The sequence below is a fragment of the Poecilia reticulata genome, chromosome 1 (assembly GCF_904066995.2).
Source record: "Poecilia reticulata chromosome 1, P_reticulata-male-v2, whole genome shotgun sequence".
Classification (NCBI taxonomy): Eukaryota; Metazoa; Chordata; class Actinopteri; order Cyprinodontiformes; family Poeciliidae; genus Poecilia; species Poecilia reticulata.
In genome coordinates, this window is record NC_088830.1 from 2,342,452 (window position 1) to 2,360,379 (window position 17,928).

At 40.5% G+C, this 17,928-nt stretch overlaps 1 protein-coding gene across 1 annotated transcript; it reads left to right on the top strand.

Annotated features, from left to right (window-relative positions):
• Positions 1–4,024: 4,024 nt before the first annotated feature.
• LOC103461467 (cytochrome P450 3A56-like) lies at positions 4,025–17,561 on the top strand. Its single transcript, XM_081608219.1, has 13 exons — positions 4,025–4,139; positions 4,286–4,379; positions 7,751–7,803; positions 7,899–7,998; positions 8,087–8,200; positions 9,579–9,667; positions 9,753–9,901; positions 10,281–10,408; positions 10,503–10,569; positions 10,669–10,829; positions 15,945–16,171; positions 16,324–16,486; positions 16,791–17,561. The coding sequence occupies exons 1-13, from the start codon at positions 4,069–4,071 to the stop codon at positions 16,866–16,868; spliced, it is 1,494 nt and encodes a 497-aa protein (XP_081464345.1). The 5' UTR covers positions 4,025–4,068; the 3' UTR covers positions 16,869–17,561.
• The last annotated feature ends 367 nt before the right edge of the window (positions 17,562–17,928 follow it).

A 17,928-nucleotide genomic window follows, 5' to 3' on the forward strand; every position in this document is an offset into this window, starting at 1 on the left:
ATAATATCAACAGAAAATAATGGAGTACAATTCCTGTTTCTAACCTAATATAATATTCAAATAAGAATTAAGACATTCATTCACCATAAACCTAAGTATTTTCTAATACTAAACAAAACATTTTCATTTGATTCTAATGTAGTCAGAAATAAAATTTCAAATACATTCATCATTGACTAAATTAATTCTAAACAAGATAATACAATTTTCAGTCAAAACATGTTATTAATAACTAAGAAAAATGTCTTACAAATTAAATGTTAGTGATTTAAAACATTTTATGATATATTCAGTTTTTGCACCATGTCAGATGTTAGTTTTGGAACATCTGACATCTAACTTTGGTCAGTTACATAAACCGACCAAAGTTCCCTTTCTCACAGTAATTCAAGTGATACTGTCCTCCACCTTCCTGCATATGTTAATTTATGACCTCCTGTCTTTAATGATAAGACCCCAGGGGTCTGAGCAGAAACTCTCCTGCAGATCTCTATTCAATAGAGATCTTCAATAGAGATCCCAGCAATAGTATTTGGTTTCAAATCACTAAAAGAAACCTGTTCAAAATTAAGAAATTGTTCTAAAAAGTTTAAACTGTGTTAAACACTAAAAATAGTCATTTTTCCTCAACAATAGATAGATAGATAGATAGATAGATAGATAGATAGATAGATAGATAGATAGATAGATAGATAGATAGATAGATAGATAGATAGATAGATAGATAGATAGATAGATAGATAGATAGATAGGACTTTATCATGAGAGGAGATTAGCAATATTAGCTTGACAAAGAAATAATCAATAATTTGAAGTTCTAGCTTAGACAGTAACCCAACCTCCATTCACTGCCTCCATATGCGGCTCTTAATGCAGCTCGTACCGCTGCGTGCACCCCCACAAATGTGGTATCAAAAATTGCAGCTCGATCACGGGGGTGGGGGTCTATTATTTCTGGTGGGATTCGGAGTTACCACGGCAACACAAATTGGGTAAAAAGACCCCCAAAAACCCCATTCATTTCAATGGAGCGAGATCCTAAAAATACCCTATTTTTGAGCAATCACTGTCATCACAAATTCACATAGAAATGCAATTCAAACTTCAGCTTGTAGATACGCCCGTCATCTTATCTAAAGTGAAGACGGTACGTCGATAATTACGGATTCGCCACAACTTGCCTCCAAGCGACATAAAGTTTTCGATTTTTCGAAAAGTTAGAGTGTGAGTGCCGCTCCACTAGAGTGTGGGAGAAAGCAGATTTCTGACCCCAAAATAATTTCTAACTCGCCCTCACGCCCATAAATATTGCCCGATTTGCCTAAAAGTCGGTCAGGACTTTTAGGCAAATGCCTGCTTCGGTAAAATGTTTTCAAAATGTCCCTAGGTCTTTCAGTTTTCTCTCCAGGTGCTTTCGACCGATGTGGCGCGACAGAATAAACTCTCGCTCAGACCTATGTTTTTCCATATATTTCTGAAAAATGTTAGACCTGAGCGCACATCATCTATCTCTCATCGCTGTTAATACTGTGAGCCAGGTAGAGATATGAAACGCGGGAATATCGGAGAAGACAAATAACCTTCTCATACGCTTCAAACGGTTTTCGAAGACGTGTCACGGTTCCTGAACGGGAAGGAGTTGTTCGAAGTGCTTTTTTTGTTAGAAAACTGGCTTTTTTGAAGAGGATTTTCCCACATTTTGGCTGTCACAGCTGCAGGGGATTAATTAATTACCATAGCAACAGAATACAGAGCTGCTCAGGACTGCAAAGATGCCATAACTGTAGTTCTATCTATGGGCAAGACTCAGTTAAAAGAGAGGCCACAGCAACATGTCAGAACTACAACATGGCGGAACTGTCAGCTAAACAGAAATTGCTCTCACCCTGTAGGCCAGAGACAGTTGAAGTTGGCAGGAGATTAATTACACAGAGCAGAGCAGGCCACGCCATGTCTGTAGTTCTACCTGTGGCCAATTCTCACTTAAGCAGAGGGCTGAGGATCATGTTAGAACTACAACATGGCAGAACTATATGTTACTAGAGGAGGATTTAACTGTTTACAACTACTTGTGTTTTGAGCATTATACAACTGATTTAACACTATGGGATTAGTTTGGCAAGTTAAAATTAAGCTGACAGAAAATTTAAAAATAAAAGCCTTGAAGATTATCACATCATAGAATTACTTTTTTGGCCATTAGATAACTGGTTTAACCAAACCACTGTTGCACATGGCATTAGTGTTGACATTTCAAATGACACTTACTACAAAATTTCAAAATAAAAGCCTCAATAATACTCTCTAATACTCTCTAAGCCTCAATAATAATATTAGCTTTTATTATCTTCTTTCCTCTATATAGTTATAATATTAGAATAGAAGATAATAGAAGATATAATATTAAAGTGTTTTCGACAATTTGCTCATGGTTTTTTCTCAGCGTCCTTGAAACTGACGCTGAGTGTCTCAAGTATAGAAACTCTGTCTCCAGCATACTGTCTGACAGAGAGAACCAGCCCAGGTCCAGATAATTAATTACCATAGCAACGGGTCCCAGAAAGAGGCAGTGAGTAGTCTCACAAACAGGCGCCGAGGCAGGTCTCACAATGCATTGTGGAAAGAATAAATATTTCCTTTGACTATTTATATTTTGCTTACATAAAATGATTTCTCTGAATTTTTGAGTGTGAATTAAAATCCTTCGTATGAAGTTTGAAAATTTTCGAGAAATTAACAATTACCGACTGTCTTTATTTTTTTAAATTTCAGACAGTGAGAGAGAACCACATGTGCAAAGCTTATAGTCGTCAGTCTGGGACTGAATTTCTTTGAACACTGGGTTCAGCTGTTGTACTGATGCAGTGGCTAAATCAGCCATAGAAAACATGGTGATGGGTCTGGCAAGAGCTTCAATGTGTTGGATTAACAGTGTCACACCCATGAGCGAGTTTTTGCACCACCATAGGCAGTGCAATAGAATTAATTTTAAGTAACATTTTGTCTAAGCCTATAGAACTGACTTGCACAAGCCAGAGCATTATCATTTCACCTTCAATGAGCTTTGAGATAATTTTAGTACTTACCATGTTTAGTATATTGAATAGAACAAGTCAATGACAGGCAAAATGCTAGTGATGCCAAACATGCTACTGATAGCAATCATGCTAAGATTAGCATTTTGGCAAATTTCACCTTATGCATTAATTTTAACAAAATCAATGGTGCAAGTACAGCTTCGTCACCAAGTTTCCGACTCTCCACAGGTTTTTGACTACAATTTAGCTCAGCTTAGCTAAATTGCAATATTAAGCATTGCAAATATGCAAATATTAAGCATCAGAACGCTTATTAGCAATGTTTTCTATACTGAATGGAGTAAGTAATGATCGACAATATGCTAGTGATACTTCACATGCTACTGATAGCATTAATGCTATTATTAGCATTTTAGCTCATTTCAGCTTATGCAACATACTAAATGGTACAAGTACAGCTTAGTCAACATGCTTCTGACTCCCCACAGGTTATTGACTACATTACAGCTTTCTTTAGCATTATTGCTAATTTTTAGCATCAGAACGCTTTTTAAAAATCCGACGGGCACACTTTGGTATGCCCCGTAAAATTTCTGCAGGAATTTTCTAGTTATTATTATTATTATTATTATTATTATTATTATTATTATTATTATTATTATTATTATTATTATTATTATTATTATTATAGTCAACCCCGCCTCTCACCTGAAAAGTTCGCTAGATATAGGCACCAGCACCCCTCCCACTAGGGATAAGCGTGTACAGAAAATGGATGGATGATGGATGGATTATTATAGTCAGAGTTCTGATTACAGATGCCAGTGTAGTCAGTGAGTACCAGCTTGAAACATTCTCAAAGAATGCAGATCAAAGTGGAAAACCATTTGGGCAAACCTACCAGCCTCGCTAACATTGGTTTAACTTTCACACACTTCACCTTGCGTAACAGTTCCGTGCAGCAGGAGATAAAAGGTACAGGTGGTGACATTTGGCATCACAGAGCCAGATACTTCCACTGAGAGGACAGATGGGTTACTTCTTGTACTTCTCCACGGAGACATGGACTCTGCTGGTTGCCTTTGTCACGCTCCTCCTTGTGTGAGTGTTAATGAATGAGTGTTGATCTTTTTATTTCTTCCAGTTACTTGAATCTGAAACTGACATTTGTTCTATTCTCTTCCGCTCAGAATTTACTGCTTTTGTTTTTACTTCACACATAATTTTTCAGGCTTATTTATCCACAGGTACGCCTACTGGCCTTATGGAACTTTCAAGAAATTAGGTATCTCTGGTCCTAAACCTGTCCCATTTTTTGGAACAATGCTGCATTATCGAAGGGTATGTATAACACTTTTTAAACCGCACCTGTAGTATGAAAAGTAGATCATGTTAACATTTTAATCAAATATATTACATTTCTTGGATCTTCTTCAGAAGTCTATGCAGCCTTTGTAATTTTTGTTTTATTTATTTATTTTTTGAAAATCTAAAAGGATAAATGCTGATTTAAATGTACAAGATTTGCACACTTTGTGAACCTTTAAAGATTCTCAACTACATGTCCTTATTGCTCATTACTGTTTCACGCTTGGGTAAAATGCTGTATTTGTATTGGCAGTAATGAGAGTATGAACCTGTTCTACAATCATTGTCCAATTACTTTTTATGGATAATAAAGGTCAGTCATTTCCCTTATTTAGCCAAAGGAAACAAGTTGAAAGCTGTTCAACCTGCATGTCCTGTTCTAATAAAGAAAAAACAAACACTTTAAAAATCAGATATTAATCTGCTTGATATGATCCAAATGTATTTCTAACAATCCTAACCAAACGTTTTTGTCGCATTTAGACACCCTGTAATCCTTTTTGTTTAAAACCACACAACGCAATTTATTAAGACGAAAGTTAAGATGTTTCTAGTTTCCCTTTGCAACTACAGATGAGTCTCTTGATTATGTTGTAGAGCAGCACCTGATCTGCAACAGCTGCTTGAGAGCTGATGTGTAATTAGTCTACAAGATCAGATTTCACCATAACTTCTTCTTTGACTCAAAATTCAGTGTATAAGCTATTTTAGTGTCAAAGCTAAATTAAAATATAACAGATCCTGTTGGTTGATCTGTGTAACAGAGGTCTGGTTCTGGTTCAGATTTTCAGGAATATCATCTGTTCCACCAAATCCAATGATGAATCTTGACTACAGGCACATATTGAAAAGAGTAGAAAGAAAAAAAAAATTTTTCAACACTTTTTTAAAGTGGTATGATCACACAGATTTCTTGAATTCGATTTTATTTTGCATTTTATCTATTAGAGTTTTTTTACACAACAGATTCTAAGATTATTGTCAACTGAATGACAGTTTAAATAAATGACACTGAATGACGCAACTTTAGTTTTAAAAAAACATGTCGACCCAAGTGAAAAGAGAAATTCAGAAAAAGGAAGTAATTCAGTTGTTTCTTATAATGTTCAGCATACATGATTCTAATGTTCCAGTGTGAATGCAAGGAGCTTAGTTATTTTAAATATTTTTTTTATTTTTTATTGTTGGCCTCTTTACCAGGTTCAGGTCAGCTGGCAGTAGTGCAGTAGAGTTCAACAATGAAAGAGCCAATGAACTCAAACAGTTTTTTTAATGGATCTGACACTGCGGCCCCTGAACTCACAGCAATACCACTGCTGCCGTCAACTCACTCTTCCCTATCAACTAAAAAGTCTTTCATCTCACTTTCACACCTCTTTCCCTCCTCTTCTACTCCCACACCCTTCACCCCTCAACTGGTCACCAACTGGTCACCAGTTGGTGACCAGTTGATACAGGTCATCTTGGCCAGCAAGTCTCATCCACTTCATGTTGGCCGACTACAGGAGCACTTTCAGCCAGAGACTGATAGCACCAAAATGTACCAGAGAATATGATTCCTGCTGGGAATCATATTTGTTTAAAGTTGAGGGGTGAGTCTCACCATGCAAACCAGCTGGTGAGACTCCACCCTGGCAAGGCTGCAAGCCCCAATGGTGTGAACTTGAGGGTGCTTAAAGCCTGTGCTTTGTGATATTGCAGTTGTGATATGATATTCCTTCATATCTTCAACATGAGCATACAGAGGGTCTTTGTGATGTGGAAAACATACTGCATTGTTCTGGTGCCAAAGACCCTGTGACTCCAACAACTACAGGTGCTGTGGGTGGCGCTGAACACCCACATCAGCCTGTCGACTATCTGCTGAATCACATTGTCCACAGTTCTGCCAGTTCTAGATTGTCCAGTCCTGGCAGTCCAAAGTCCATGAACTGTGGACTGTGGACTGGCAGACCACAGTTTGTACACCTGCGACACTGTATATCAGACACTGTTGTCAGCAACATAGGGGCCCCACAAGGGACTGTCCTTTATCCTCTATGCAACTGGCTTCAGCTATTGTACTTCTGTAGCTGTCATTTACAGAAGTTCTCAGATGACTCAGCTGGAGGTTGTATTAGTGAAGATGATGAGTGCAGGACTGCTATGGGCAACTTTGTCACATAGTGTGGGCTGAACCACCTGGAGCTTAATGTGATAAATACCAAGAAACTGGTGGTGGATCTGAGGAGGAGCACCAGGATGCCGGTGATCCCAGTTTCCATCCAGGGGTTAATGTGAACATGGTGGAGAATTATAAATATCTCAGATTCCACATTTATAACAAATGTCCTTTGACCCGTCCTGCTATATACAGCAAGGGCCAAAGTCGCTTCAACTTTCTGAGCAGAGGCGACTTCATAATTGTGAAGGCTGAGATCCTTCATCATCTGCCGGACTTTGCTCAGGATGTTTTATGAGTCTGTGCTTGCCAATGCCATCCTGTATGTTGTGGTGTGTTGACCCAGAAGGCTGAGGGTGGAGGATGCCAAAAGACTGAACAGATTGATCAGCAAGGCTAGTGACGTTGCTGGAGTGAAGCTGGACTCTCTGACAGTGGTGTCAGAGAGAAGGACCCTGTCCAAGATACAGGTCATCTTGGCCAGCAAGTCTCATCCACTTCATGTTGGCCGACTACAGGAGCACTTTCAGCCAGAGACTGATAGCACCAAAATGTACCAGAGAATATGATTCCTGCTGGGAATCATATTTGTTTAAAATGTAGCTATTTTAAACAAATATTTTCATACAGTATGTGTAACGTCCTATTTAGTTGTTCTTATTTAGTTTGCTAATGAAAGCTTAGGGCAAAAATATTGGCAGGAATAATTTAAATGAAAGTGCAATTTGAAATAATTTCCTCATAAACTCAGGGTTTTGATAGTTTAAATGGTCACAAGGGTAGATTTTATGGTCCTAACAGATGGGACTTGGTTTCTAATAAAATTGTTACCTTTGAATTATTTTTATTGGATTATAATTAGCTTATTTGTGTTGCAATGATATTACAATGACAATCTGAAGATTTTGTGCCAAATATTAACAGGTCCAATTAACTCCGCTTTATTCCAGCGGAATGTAGTGGATTTAAATTGATTTAAATTGCATTTCAATTTAAATCTAATTTATAAAATGTATTTTTTTAAATATATTGAATCAGAATAATGTAATTTAGCTTCTTTGAACAACATTCTTTAAGATGACCCATTATTGACCCAAAGGAGAATTCAATCTGCTGAAAATTGTATAAAACATGTTCTCTAAATTATATTATATTTCTAATGTAACATTATTTTTGTAATTAGGGGTTCTTCAACTTTGATCAAGAGTGCTATAGGAAATATGGGAAAATATGGGGGTGAGTTTTCACGTTGTAACTGTAATTGAAGAACAGACACAAAAAACCATTGATTTGTTTCAGCTTAAGTTGTTTGTTTCATTCTAATCTTTCAGTATTTACGATGGCCGCCAGCCCGTGTTGTGTGTTGCAGATCCTGAAATCATAAAGGCCATTCTGGTTAAGGAATGCTACTCTTTCTTCACCAACCGCAGAGTATGTAATTTCTGCTCTACAGTCCATATGAAGTCATAGTGATTTACATTTCATTTAATTCTCATCAGCTGCTGTTTTATTATGTTAGAATTTCCATCTGAATGGGCCCCTGTATGATTCCCTGTTCAATGCTGAAGATGATCAATGGAAAAGGATCCGCAGTGTCCTATCTCCTTCTTTCACCTCTGGGAGACTGAAGGAGGTGAGCTTCTCCACCTTCTCTATATCTTTCAACTTTTACAGCAATTTGACTTGAACATACTGCTTCCAAAAGGTGAAATAAATTCACCTTTTGTTTCAAATAGCATGTTCACATCCTAAAGAAACAAAAAAAAAGTTGCGTGTGTTTATTCTGTGGAGAAACCCAATGAAACATGCTACTCTGATAAATTCTACAGACTAAATTTAACGGAGAATATTGTTTTGATGTCTTAGATTTATTTAGTAAGCAGAATGTCTAAACCTTTTGAATTAGTAATCAATTTTTTTGTGTTTTTGTATTGCATGACACACTGAAGTAAGTTGGTTGTTTATCTACATATGTCAGGAAATGACAACCAGAAAATATTTACATTGCAACACTTACCTCCTGTCTACAGCCAGGGTCAAATTTAAAAGTTGAATGAAAACCTGGGTTTGCCCACAAATAGCGAGGGAGAAAGAAAATATCTTGAAAATTTTAGCAAAGAATGACTGAGGTCAGTAAAATTCCAACACAACTATTAGACCACTAACTGATATTGATTTTTTGGGAGGAAAAAAAGCAAATCAAGCAAATGAAGAGGTGTGGAGTTTGGTACTAACAACTAGGCCTTGAACTTCAACTTTGTGCTATGATTCGGGGAGACCGAGTTATTTGGCAACAGACACTCCAGTTGAATTTGAAGTGAAAATAAAGAATAAGTTTCTTGTTATGAAGAAAAACAGTTTACTTCCACTGTTAAACATGTGGGCTAATTAATTTTGAATGTATTCTGTAAACATAGTTGGTAGTAATCGCATCAAGAACACTTTGCAGTACCAGAAAATTCAAAAAAGATTATCTGGTGAACTCTGCCAAAACAAGTAATTACTGGATTTTCCAGCAAGAAACTATGATAAAAGCAGCGCAAAGACAATCCACCAGAACCATAAAATCATCTCTTTTTTTCACAGCAATCTCATTTCCTAGACAGGAAAACTAGTAGAACAACTGGAGAAAGTAAACCATAAGAGAGGACTTGGGATTCTGGGTGATTTGCTAATATATTTACAGTCAATGTAATCCAATCCCATAAACAGATTGAAATTCAATCACATACATTTAGTTCGATCCTGGTTACGAAACTATGTAATCAAGTTTTGTTTATTATGCCAAATAACCATTTGGCATAATAAGTTTTCAGAAAAAGCCCAACAGACTGTTGAGTCTTTGACTTTGCAGCAAATTGCATCTTGATGTAACTTTGGAGCAAGCGTATATGCTCAAGTTATCAGGATTTAGTCAACTATATTTTGAACTTTATTTTTAAACCAAAACATTTTCCATTTTTCATTTGTGTGTGTGTGGTAATGTTTTTTCGTCTCTATGTGTGCATTAGATGTTTGAAATCATGAAGAGTCATTCTGCTAACCTGATCCGCAGCATGAAGAAAAAGGCAGACAAAGGAGAAGCATTAGAACTGAAGGAGTAGGACTTTTTATAAAATTGTTAAAGCATATGCTTAAATTCACCTCTACCAATGCATTTGAAACATATTTGTGTTTGCTTATAGATTCTTTGGATCGTACAGCATGGACGTCGTAACCAGCACGGCCTTCAGTGTAGACATTGATTCACTGAACAACCCTTCAGACCCATTTGTGACAAATATCAAGAAGATGCTGAAGTTTGACTTTTTAAACCCCCTCTTCCTTGCTGTCGGTAAAATATAAAGAAAAAACAAACACAAGGTTAATGACAGGTGTTCCAATAACAGTCCAACTCATTCCTCAATGAGAAGACATGGAAACTGGATGTTTTTCACCAGCTTATAAGCTCATGGTTTAGTTATTCGTATTAATAAATAATTCTGACTTTTTTTTATTATTACTAATTGTATAGACAAATATAATCAAATATAATATAAAGACAAATATAATCTGTGTCTTTAGTAAACAAGGGCATCTTTTATTCTTTCAGGTTTAAGTTTAATAAAGAATACAAGTTTGTTCAATTTCGGTCTGGTAATGTTGTAACAGACAAATAAGTTCCTGACCTTCCTTGTCCAATTGTAATATAATTGTTGTTACTTTCATTTCAGCTTTCTTCCCCTTCCTCGGCCCCATACTTGAAAAGTTTGAATTTTCTTTTTTCCCCAAATCTGTCACCGACTTCTTTTATTCTTCTCTGGAAAAGATTAAGTCCAACCGTGAGACCAGCCAGCAGAAGGTACAGTCAGATACGATGGTTTTTTTCAGCATTTCAGTATCTTTGTATCAGCAGGTTTAGAAATGGGATCTGATCTGCTCTCATTTACTTGCAGAGTCGAGTAGATTTTCTCCAACTAATGATTGATTCCCAAAAGAACAATGGGTTGCAAAAGGACAAAAGTGAGACGTACTTCAAACACTCACAATATTACACACAGTATATGTATACACACAGCTACACATCTTACTATTTGTGAACCATGCTGTATTTTTCTGCAGGATTAAGTGACCATGAGATCCTTTCCCAATCCATGATTTTCATTTTTGCTGGTTATGAAACAAGCAGCAGTTCTCTCACTTTCTTGGCTTACAACCTGGCTACGAACCCAGAGATCATGAGAAAGCTCCAGGAGGAGATCGATTCCACCTTCCCCAACAAGGTACAGTATGCCAAAATATAGAATATGTAAAGCATTTAGGTCTTTAAACATAAGTTATTTAATTTGTATACATTTTTTTTCATATTTGTTGAAATTGGCTTTATGTCGTGACAGTATGGGATGAGACAGGTAATCTGTGTAAAACATCATACTCCTTTGCTTTCTCCCCATTCTCACAGTTCCAACAACAAACAACCAATAAGTGCCAGGAGGCGCTTATTGGTTGCAGCGCCACACCCTCTGTGTGGCGCTGCTCAAACCCCACCAATCCTCCAACTCCCCTCCTTGCTCTCTGCAGCTATTGTGAATGATTGGGCTAGTTAGCATGGCTACCGATGGCAGTGGATAAATGGTATTGCTGGAACGATGAAATGCTTCCCTAACATAGCAAGAATGAATGACAACGCAATGGCACTCCTTGCTCTGATTGGTTGTTTTTGGTCAGGAGCGGTGCATTTCTTCATATGGCAGTAGTAGCTTTGGGAGGAGGTGGAAGATATCAATCTTTTCACAGATTATCTTTAGAGACACTTTTTAGGTCAGAGGTCTTGTCAGGGTCAAGTCTAATTGGCGTTTCTAAAGTAAAGTAGAGGCACCAAAAAGAGTGGAGGCGTCTAAAACAGTGGTTCTTAACCTGGGTTTGATCGAACCCCAGGGGTTTGATGAGTCGGTCTCAGGGGTTCGGCGGAGCCTCTGCCGCAGAGGTAAAGACACACTTGTGTAAAGTTGTGATGACGCTCCCCGCTATGCCATCACTTGCTGCAGAGGATCACATTACATTGTTTAGCCAATCAGAGCTGCGGTGGAGCTCTGATTGAAAGAGTTCCTCTCTCAGCATGAATTTGAACTTGTGTCTTTAATTACTTCAGCAAAGCTCATCGTTTTTAACAAATTCTGTAGATTTCGGTGTACTTCTAAATCTGCTCCTTAGTCGCATCCTTTTGGGCCTGCTGCTGCCTCTAGTGGCGTGGGGGTGGTAACACAACTATTATAATTACATTACTAAATCAGAATACCGCAGTCTTTATTATTTATTACTAATTTTTCATTTTCTTAAGAATGTAGAGCTAATTAAATAATCTAAACATGACCTTAAAGTGGTTCCAGTTTCTCTTAATGGCCAACCTGTTGAAACAGTGGCAAATTTTAAATACCTTGGGTCGTTCCTGGACAGTCAGCTCAACTTTGCAGAAAACACTGACTATATTTTGAAGAACTGTTCTCAGAGACTCTACCTTTTAAGAAGACTTGGTGATCTTGGAGTGACCCAACTAGACTCTAGTTGGGTTACCAACTAGAGTTGGGTCACCCCAACTAGAGTTGGGGTGACCCAACTAGACTCTAGTTGGGTCACCCCTATGTCTTGAATTTGGGGAGAAAAAAATCATATTTTATTTATCGCTACAGAAGGGTTCAGTGAATGCGCATATGAAACTGGTGGGTTTGGTACCTCAAAAAAGGTTAAGAATCACTGCTCTAAAAGTAGTATTCATACTAATGTAGTTTGACGGTAAACGATTCACAAGGTAGTTTACTCACATGTGTTAATAAACTATCTTGTGATTTCATCCATAAGATACAAGAGGCCTGGGAGAAGGAATTTCTTTGGATAAACAATAGTCTGAATGAAAAAAAAAATGAAAAAGAACTACTAGCGTTCCCTCACCCAGACGCGGGTCACCGGGGCCCCACTCTGGAGCCAGGCCTGGAGGTGGGGCACCATGGCGAGCGCCTGGTGGCCGGGCTTTTACCCATGTAGCCCAGCCGGGCTCAGCCCAAAGAAGAGACGTGGGTCCCCCTTCCAATGGGCTCACCACCTGTCGGAGGGGCCAAAGGGGTTGGGTGCAGTGTGTAACGGGCGGCAGACAAGGGAGGGGACCCTTCTGCAGCTCCCAAGAGCTGCAGAAGCTGGCTCTTGGGACGTGAAACATCACCTCTCTGGTGGGGAAGGAGCTAGTGTGCGAGGCTGAGAGGTTCCGGCTAGAAATAGTTGGCCTCACCTCGACGCATGGCTCTGGTTCTGGAACCAGTCTCCTTGAGAGGGGCTGGACGTACTTCCAATCAGGAGTTGCCCACGGTGAGAGGCGCCGGGCAGGAGTGGGCATACTTGCTGTCCCCCATCTTGGCGCCTGTACGTTTGGGTTTACCCCGGTGAACGAGAGGGTAGCCTCCCTCCGCCTACGGGTGGTGGGACGGGTTCAGACTGTTGTCTGTGCTTACGGGCCAAACAACAGTTCAGATTACCCACCCTTCTTGGAGTCCTTAGAGGGAGTACTGGAGAGTGCCCCTCCTGGGGACTCCCTTGTTCTACTGGGGGACTTCAACACTCACGTGGGCTATGACAGTGAGACCTGGAGGGGCATGGTTGGGAGGAATGGCCCCCCCGATCTGACCTCAAGTGGTGTTCTGTTGTTGGTCTTCTGTGCTCGTCACGGATTGTACATCACGAAGACTATGTTCAAGCAAAAGGGTGTCCATATGTGCACTTGGCACCAGGACACCCTAGGCCGCAGTTTGATGATCGATTCATCGGATTTGCGGCCGTATGTCTTGGACACTCGGGTGAAGAGTGTCCAAATGGACAGCTCCGCACCTCAGTGGAGCTGTCATGCCCAAAAACTCGGGCGTGCGAGGAGTTTGGAGAGGCCATGGAGAAAGACTTCCGTAAGGCTTCAAGGTGATTCTGGTCCACCATCCGGCGTCTCAGGAGGGGGAAGGAGTGCAGCACCAACACTGTTTATGGTGGGGATGGTGTGCTGCTGACCTCAACTCAGGACGTTGTGGGCCGGTGGGCGGAATACTTCGAAGACCTCCTCAATCCCACCAACATGCCTTCTGTTGAGGAAGATGAGCCTGGGGACTCTTGGTTGGGCTCTCCAGTCTCTGGAGACAAGGTCGCTGAGGTGGTCAAAAAGCTCCTCGGTGGCAGGGCCCCGGGGGTGGATGAGATCCGCCCGGAGTTCCTTAAGGCTCTGGATGTTGTAGGTTTGTGTTGGCTCACGTGACTCTGCAATATCGCATGGACATCGGGGGCAGATCCCCATGATTGGCAGACTGGGGTTGTGCCCATGTTTAAAAAGGGGGACAGGAGGGTGTACTCCAATTACAGGGGGGTCACACTCTTAAGCCTCCCTGGTAAGGTCTATCCAGGGGTCCTGGAGAGGAGGGTCCGTCAGATAGTCGAACCTCGGATTCAGGAAGAGCAGTGTGGTTTTTGTCCTGGTCGTGGAACACTGGACCAGCTCTACACCCTCAGCAGGGTCCTGGAGGGTTCATGGGAGTTCGCCCAACCGGTCTACATGTGTTTTGTGGACTTGGAGAAGTCCACAAAACACCCGTGTCCCTCAGTGGGCCCTGTGGGGGGTTCTCCGGGAGTATGGGGTACCGGGCCCTTTGATACGGGCTGTCAGGTCCCTGTATGACCGGTGTCAGAGTCTGGTCCGCATTGCCGGCAGTAAGTCGGGCTCGTTTCCGGTGAGAGTTGGACTCTGCCAAGGCTGCCCTTTGTCACTGATTCTGTTCATTACCTTCATGGACAGAACTTCTAGGCGCAGCCGAGGTGTTGAGGGGATTCGTTTTGGTGGCCTTAGGATCTCATCTCTGTTTTTTGCGGATGATGTGGTCCTGTTGGCTTCATCAGTCGTGATCTGCAACTCTCACTTGAGCGGTTCGCAGCCCAGTGTGAAGCGGCCGGGATGAGGCTCAGTGCCTCCAAATCTTTTCTTGAGCCGGAAAAGGGTAGAGTGCCTTCTCCGGGTCAGGGGGGTCATCCTGCCTCAAGTGGAGGAGTTTAACTATCTGGGGATCTTGTTCACGAATGAGGGAAGAAGGGAGCGGGAGATTGACAGGCGGATTTTGGCAGCGTCTGCCGTGAAGTGGGCGCTGTACCAGTCCATCGTGGTGAAAAAAGAGCTGAGTCAAAAAGCGAAGCTCTCGATTTACCGGTTGATCTACGTTCCCACCCTCATCTATGGTCATGAGTTTTGGGTCATGACCGAAAGAACGAGATAACGGATACAAGCGGCCGAAATGGGTTTCCTCCGCAGAGTGGCTCCCTTAGAGATAGGGTGAGAAGCTCTGTCATCCGGGAGGGACTCAGAGTAGAGCCGCTGCTCCTCCACGTCGAGAGGAGCCTGTTGAGGTGTTGAGGTGGGAGGCCTCCTGGATGCATGCCTGGTGAGGTGTTCCGGGCATGTCCTGCCGGGAGGAGGCGTCGGGGAAGACCCAGAAGACGCTGGAGGGACTATGTCTCTCGGCTGGCCTGGGACCGCCTTGGGGTTCCCCCCGAGGAGCTGGAAGAAGTGGCTGGGGAGAGGGAAGTCTGGGCCTCCCTTCTGAAGCTGCTGCCACTGCGACCCAACCCCGGATAAGCGGAAGAAGATGGATGGATGGATGGATGGATGGATGGATGGATGGATGGATGGATGGATGGATGGATGGATGGATGGATGGATGGATGGATGGATGGATGGATGGATGGATGGATGGATGGATGGATGGATGGATGGAAGAACTACTACTATTGTCATTGTCTTTTTGGAAATACACCTGTTGCTGAAACTGTTATTCTATCTGAGCCACCTGATGAGCCACATAACAAACAAAATGCTGATTTAAAACTAAAAGTTGCCCATTTTCAAACTGAGGTTTCTCAGTCTAGACAAGTGTAGCTTTTCTTGTGTTTTCTTTTTTACGATGTTTGAATTAAATGGCCACGCTGTTCTTTGCATTGTTTATTCAGTTTACACAGTTTTTTTCTCTGCACATTGAATTTCCTACCAGATCCCATTTGAGATGGATGTCCAGGGTTTGTTAGCTGCCAAAAGACCCATCCAACTGAAGCTGATCCCTCGCTCCTAATCTTCCAGCTGAAGAATTATATCTAATTCAAATTGTGATGTTTATTTTGGGAAGTTTATGTTACTTTCCTATAAATTAATTTTTTGTATAATAATACATCAAACTTATATAGCACTTTTTAGAGTATGTAAACAAGACTAAACAAATTATCATACCAAAGTATGATTTAACTTTGGAATGATATCCTAACCTGTTCAGACTGGCCTGTAGAACAGTAGTATGATCTGGTAAATAGCCGTGCTTGTGTTTGTGTAGGCTCCTGTTCAGTATCAGCCTCTGATGGAGATGGACTACTTGGACAGCATCATCAATGAGTCTCTCCGGTTGTTCCCCATTGTCCCACGTTTGGAACGTGTGGCCAAAGCATCTGTAGAGATAAATGGCCTTGTGATTCCAAAAGACATGGTTGTCCTGGTCCCCACATGGCCTCTGCACCGGGACCCTGAGATATGGCCAGAACCAGAGAAATTCAAACCTGAGAGGTACAGAAGGAATGAACAACTACCACTAAATAAGGGAGAAAAATGCACATTGCTGTTTATCATCTGCAGGAGTCTGCTGTTAATACACTTGATTATATATTTATGTGTATATTGATTATATATGTATGTGTATATGGTATTTTTCGCAACAGATTCAGCAAGAAAAACCAGGAGGACATTGATCCATACACATACATGCCTTTTGGGTTAGGGCCAAGGAACTGCATTGGGATGAGATTTGCTCTGGTGGTGATGAAACTGGCAGTGGTGGAGATCCTGCAGCGGTACAGCTTCTCTGTGTCTAAAGAGACTGAGGTGAGATTACAGATTAACTCTGCATATTGCTCCTCTTTCAGGCTGTGTGAGGAAGCTTATGGCATTTATTTTTGTCCATCCAAAATTTAAAGACTCTGCTTAACACTGAGCTTTGCACAGTAATTCATGCTGATCCTCATTTCATTGTCTCTTGTTCTTAGACTATGAGGTTTCTCAGTCTAGACAAGTGTAGCTTTTCTTGGTTTTCTTTTTTACGATGTTTGAATTAAATGGCCACGCTGTTCTTTGCATTGTTTATTCAGTTTACACAGTTTTTTTCTCTGCACATTGAATTTCCTACCAGATCCCATTTGAGATGGATGTCCAGGGTTTGTTAGCTGCCAAAAGACCCATCCAACTGAAGCTGATCCCTCGCTCCTAATCTTCCAGCTGAAGAATTATATCTAATTCAAATTGTGATGTTTATTTTGGGAAGTTTATGTTACTTTCCTATAAATTAATTTTTGTATAATAATACATCAAACTTATATAGCACTTTTTAGAGTATGTAAACAAGACTAAACAAATTATCCTTGTTTCTCTATATGCCATTATGTATATTATTGAGTGGACCCAAAAGCACCAGGCATGGGACATTGAGTTGATAACGAGACAAACCTGCAAGTAGTGACTGACAATGAAGTGCTTAAATACTCGGAGGTTGAATACTGGAATAAAGGAACTGGGCTGATTGCTAACTGGATGCAGTGAAGGGAGCAGGATGCAGTCTGAGGAGAGGGAGAGATACATGGCACAGGGGGCGAGGGAGAATACACAGGGGACTAGAGAATTAAATAAAGACCCATAAATAAACTACAGAGACAAAGAATAAGCAGAAAAAAGACATAAACTAGACTTAGTAAGAAAGAACTGAAGTGGAAGTAGAAAAGATGCAGAAATAGTAGAAAGGAACAAAAAATAATTACAAAACCAAACTCAAATAACCTCAGATCCTAGCACTATATCCTGTGCCAATGGATACATGACACATGCAGTGTTTATAGACACATACTCTTTTACTTTACTCTTTTGACTTCATCATTGTTTAATAAAGATATTGTAGAATATGTTTTCATATCTTTGTTTTTTTCACATTTATGGTTTCATCAAGATTTATTGTACTACCTATGAAAAACTAGTTCAGTCTTATGTACTTATACATTTTTTTCTCTTGCTGTGTAGTTGTAAAACTCTTTTAATAAATTTAAAATTTCTTTTATGCATACGATGCCACCTTTCTAGAACTGTCAACAACAAATCATTTGAAAATTCCTTTTTAGGTTTTACCACACTAATGGGCAGCCACAAGGTCACTCCTGGTGCATTCCATCCTTGGCAGTTTGTTAACACACTGCTGTATGCTCTAAAGAAGCAATCTGTCAAAATCTCAGCTTGGTATGGTGCTTACACCTGATTATTATTAACAGATCAAATGAATGTAC

Bases quoted from the DNA above. Each gene is read 5' to 3' on its own strand.
- LOC103461467 (XM_081608219.1), top strand. From the start codon at position 4,069: ATGGGTTACTTCTTGTACTTCTCCACGGAGACATGGACTCTGCTGGTT. The intron at 10,570-10,668 runs GTGAGACGTACT...ATTTTTCTGCAG, and splicing joins TGGGTTGCAAAAGGACAAAA to GATTAAGTGACCATGAGATC. The intron at 10,830-15,944 runs GTACAGTATGCC...GTGTTTGTGTAG, and splicing joins ATTCCACCTTCCCCAACAAG to GCTCCTGTTCAGTATCAGCC.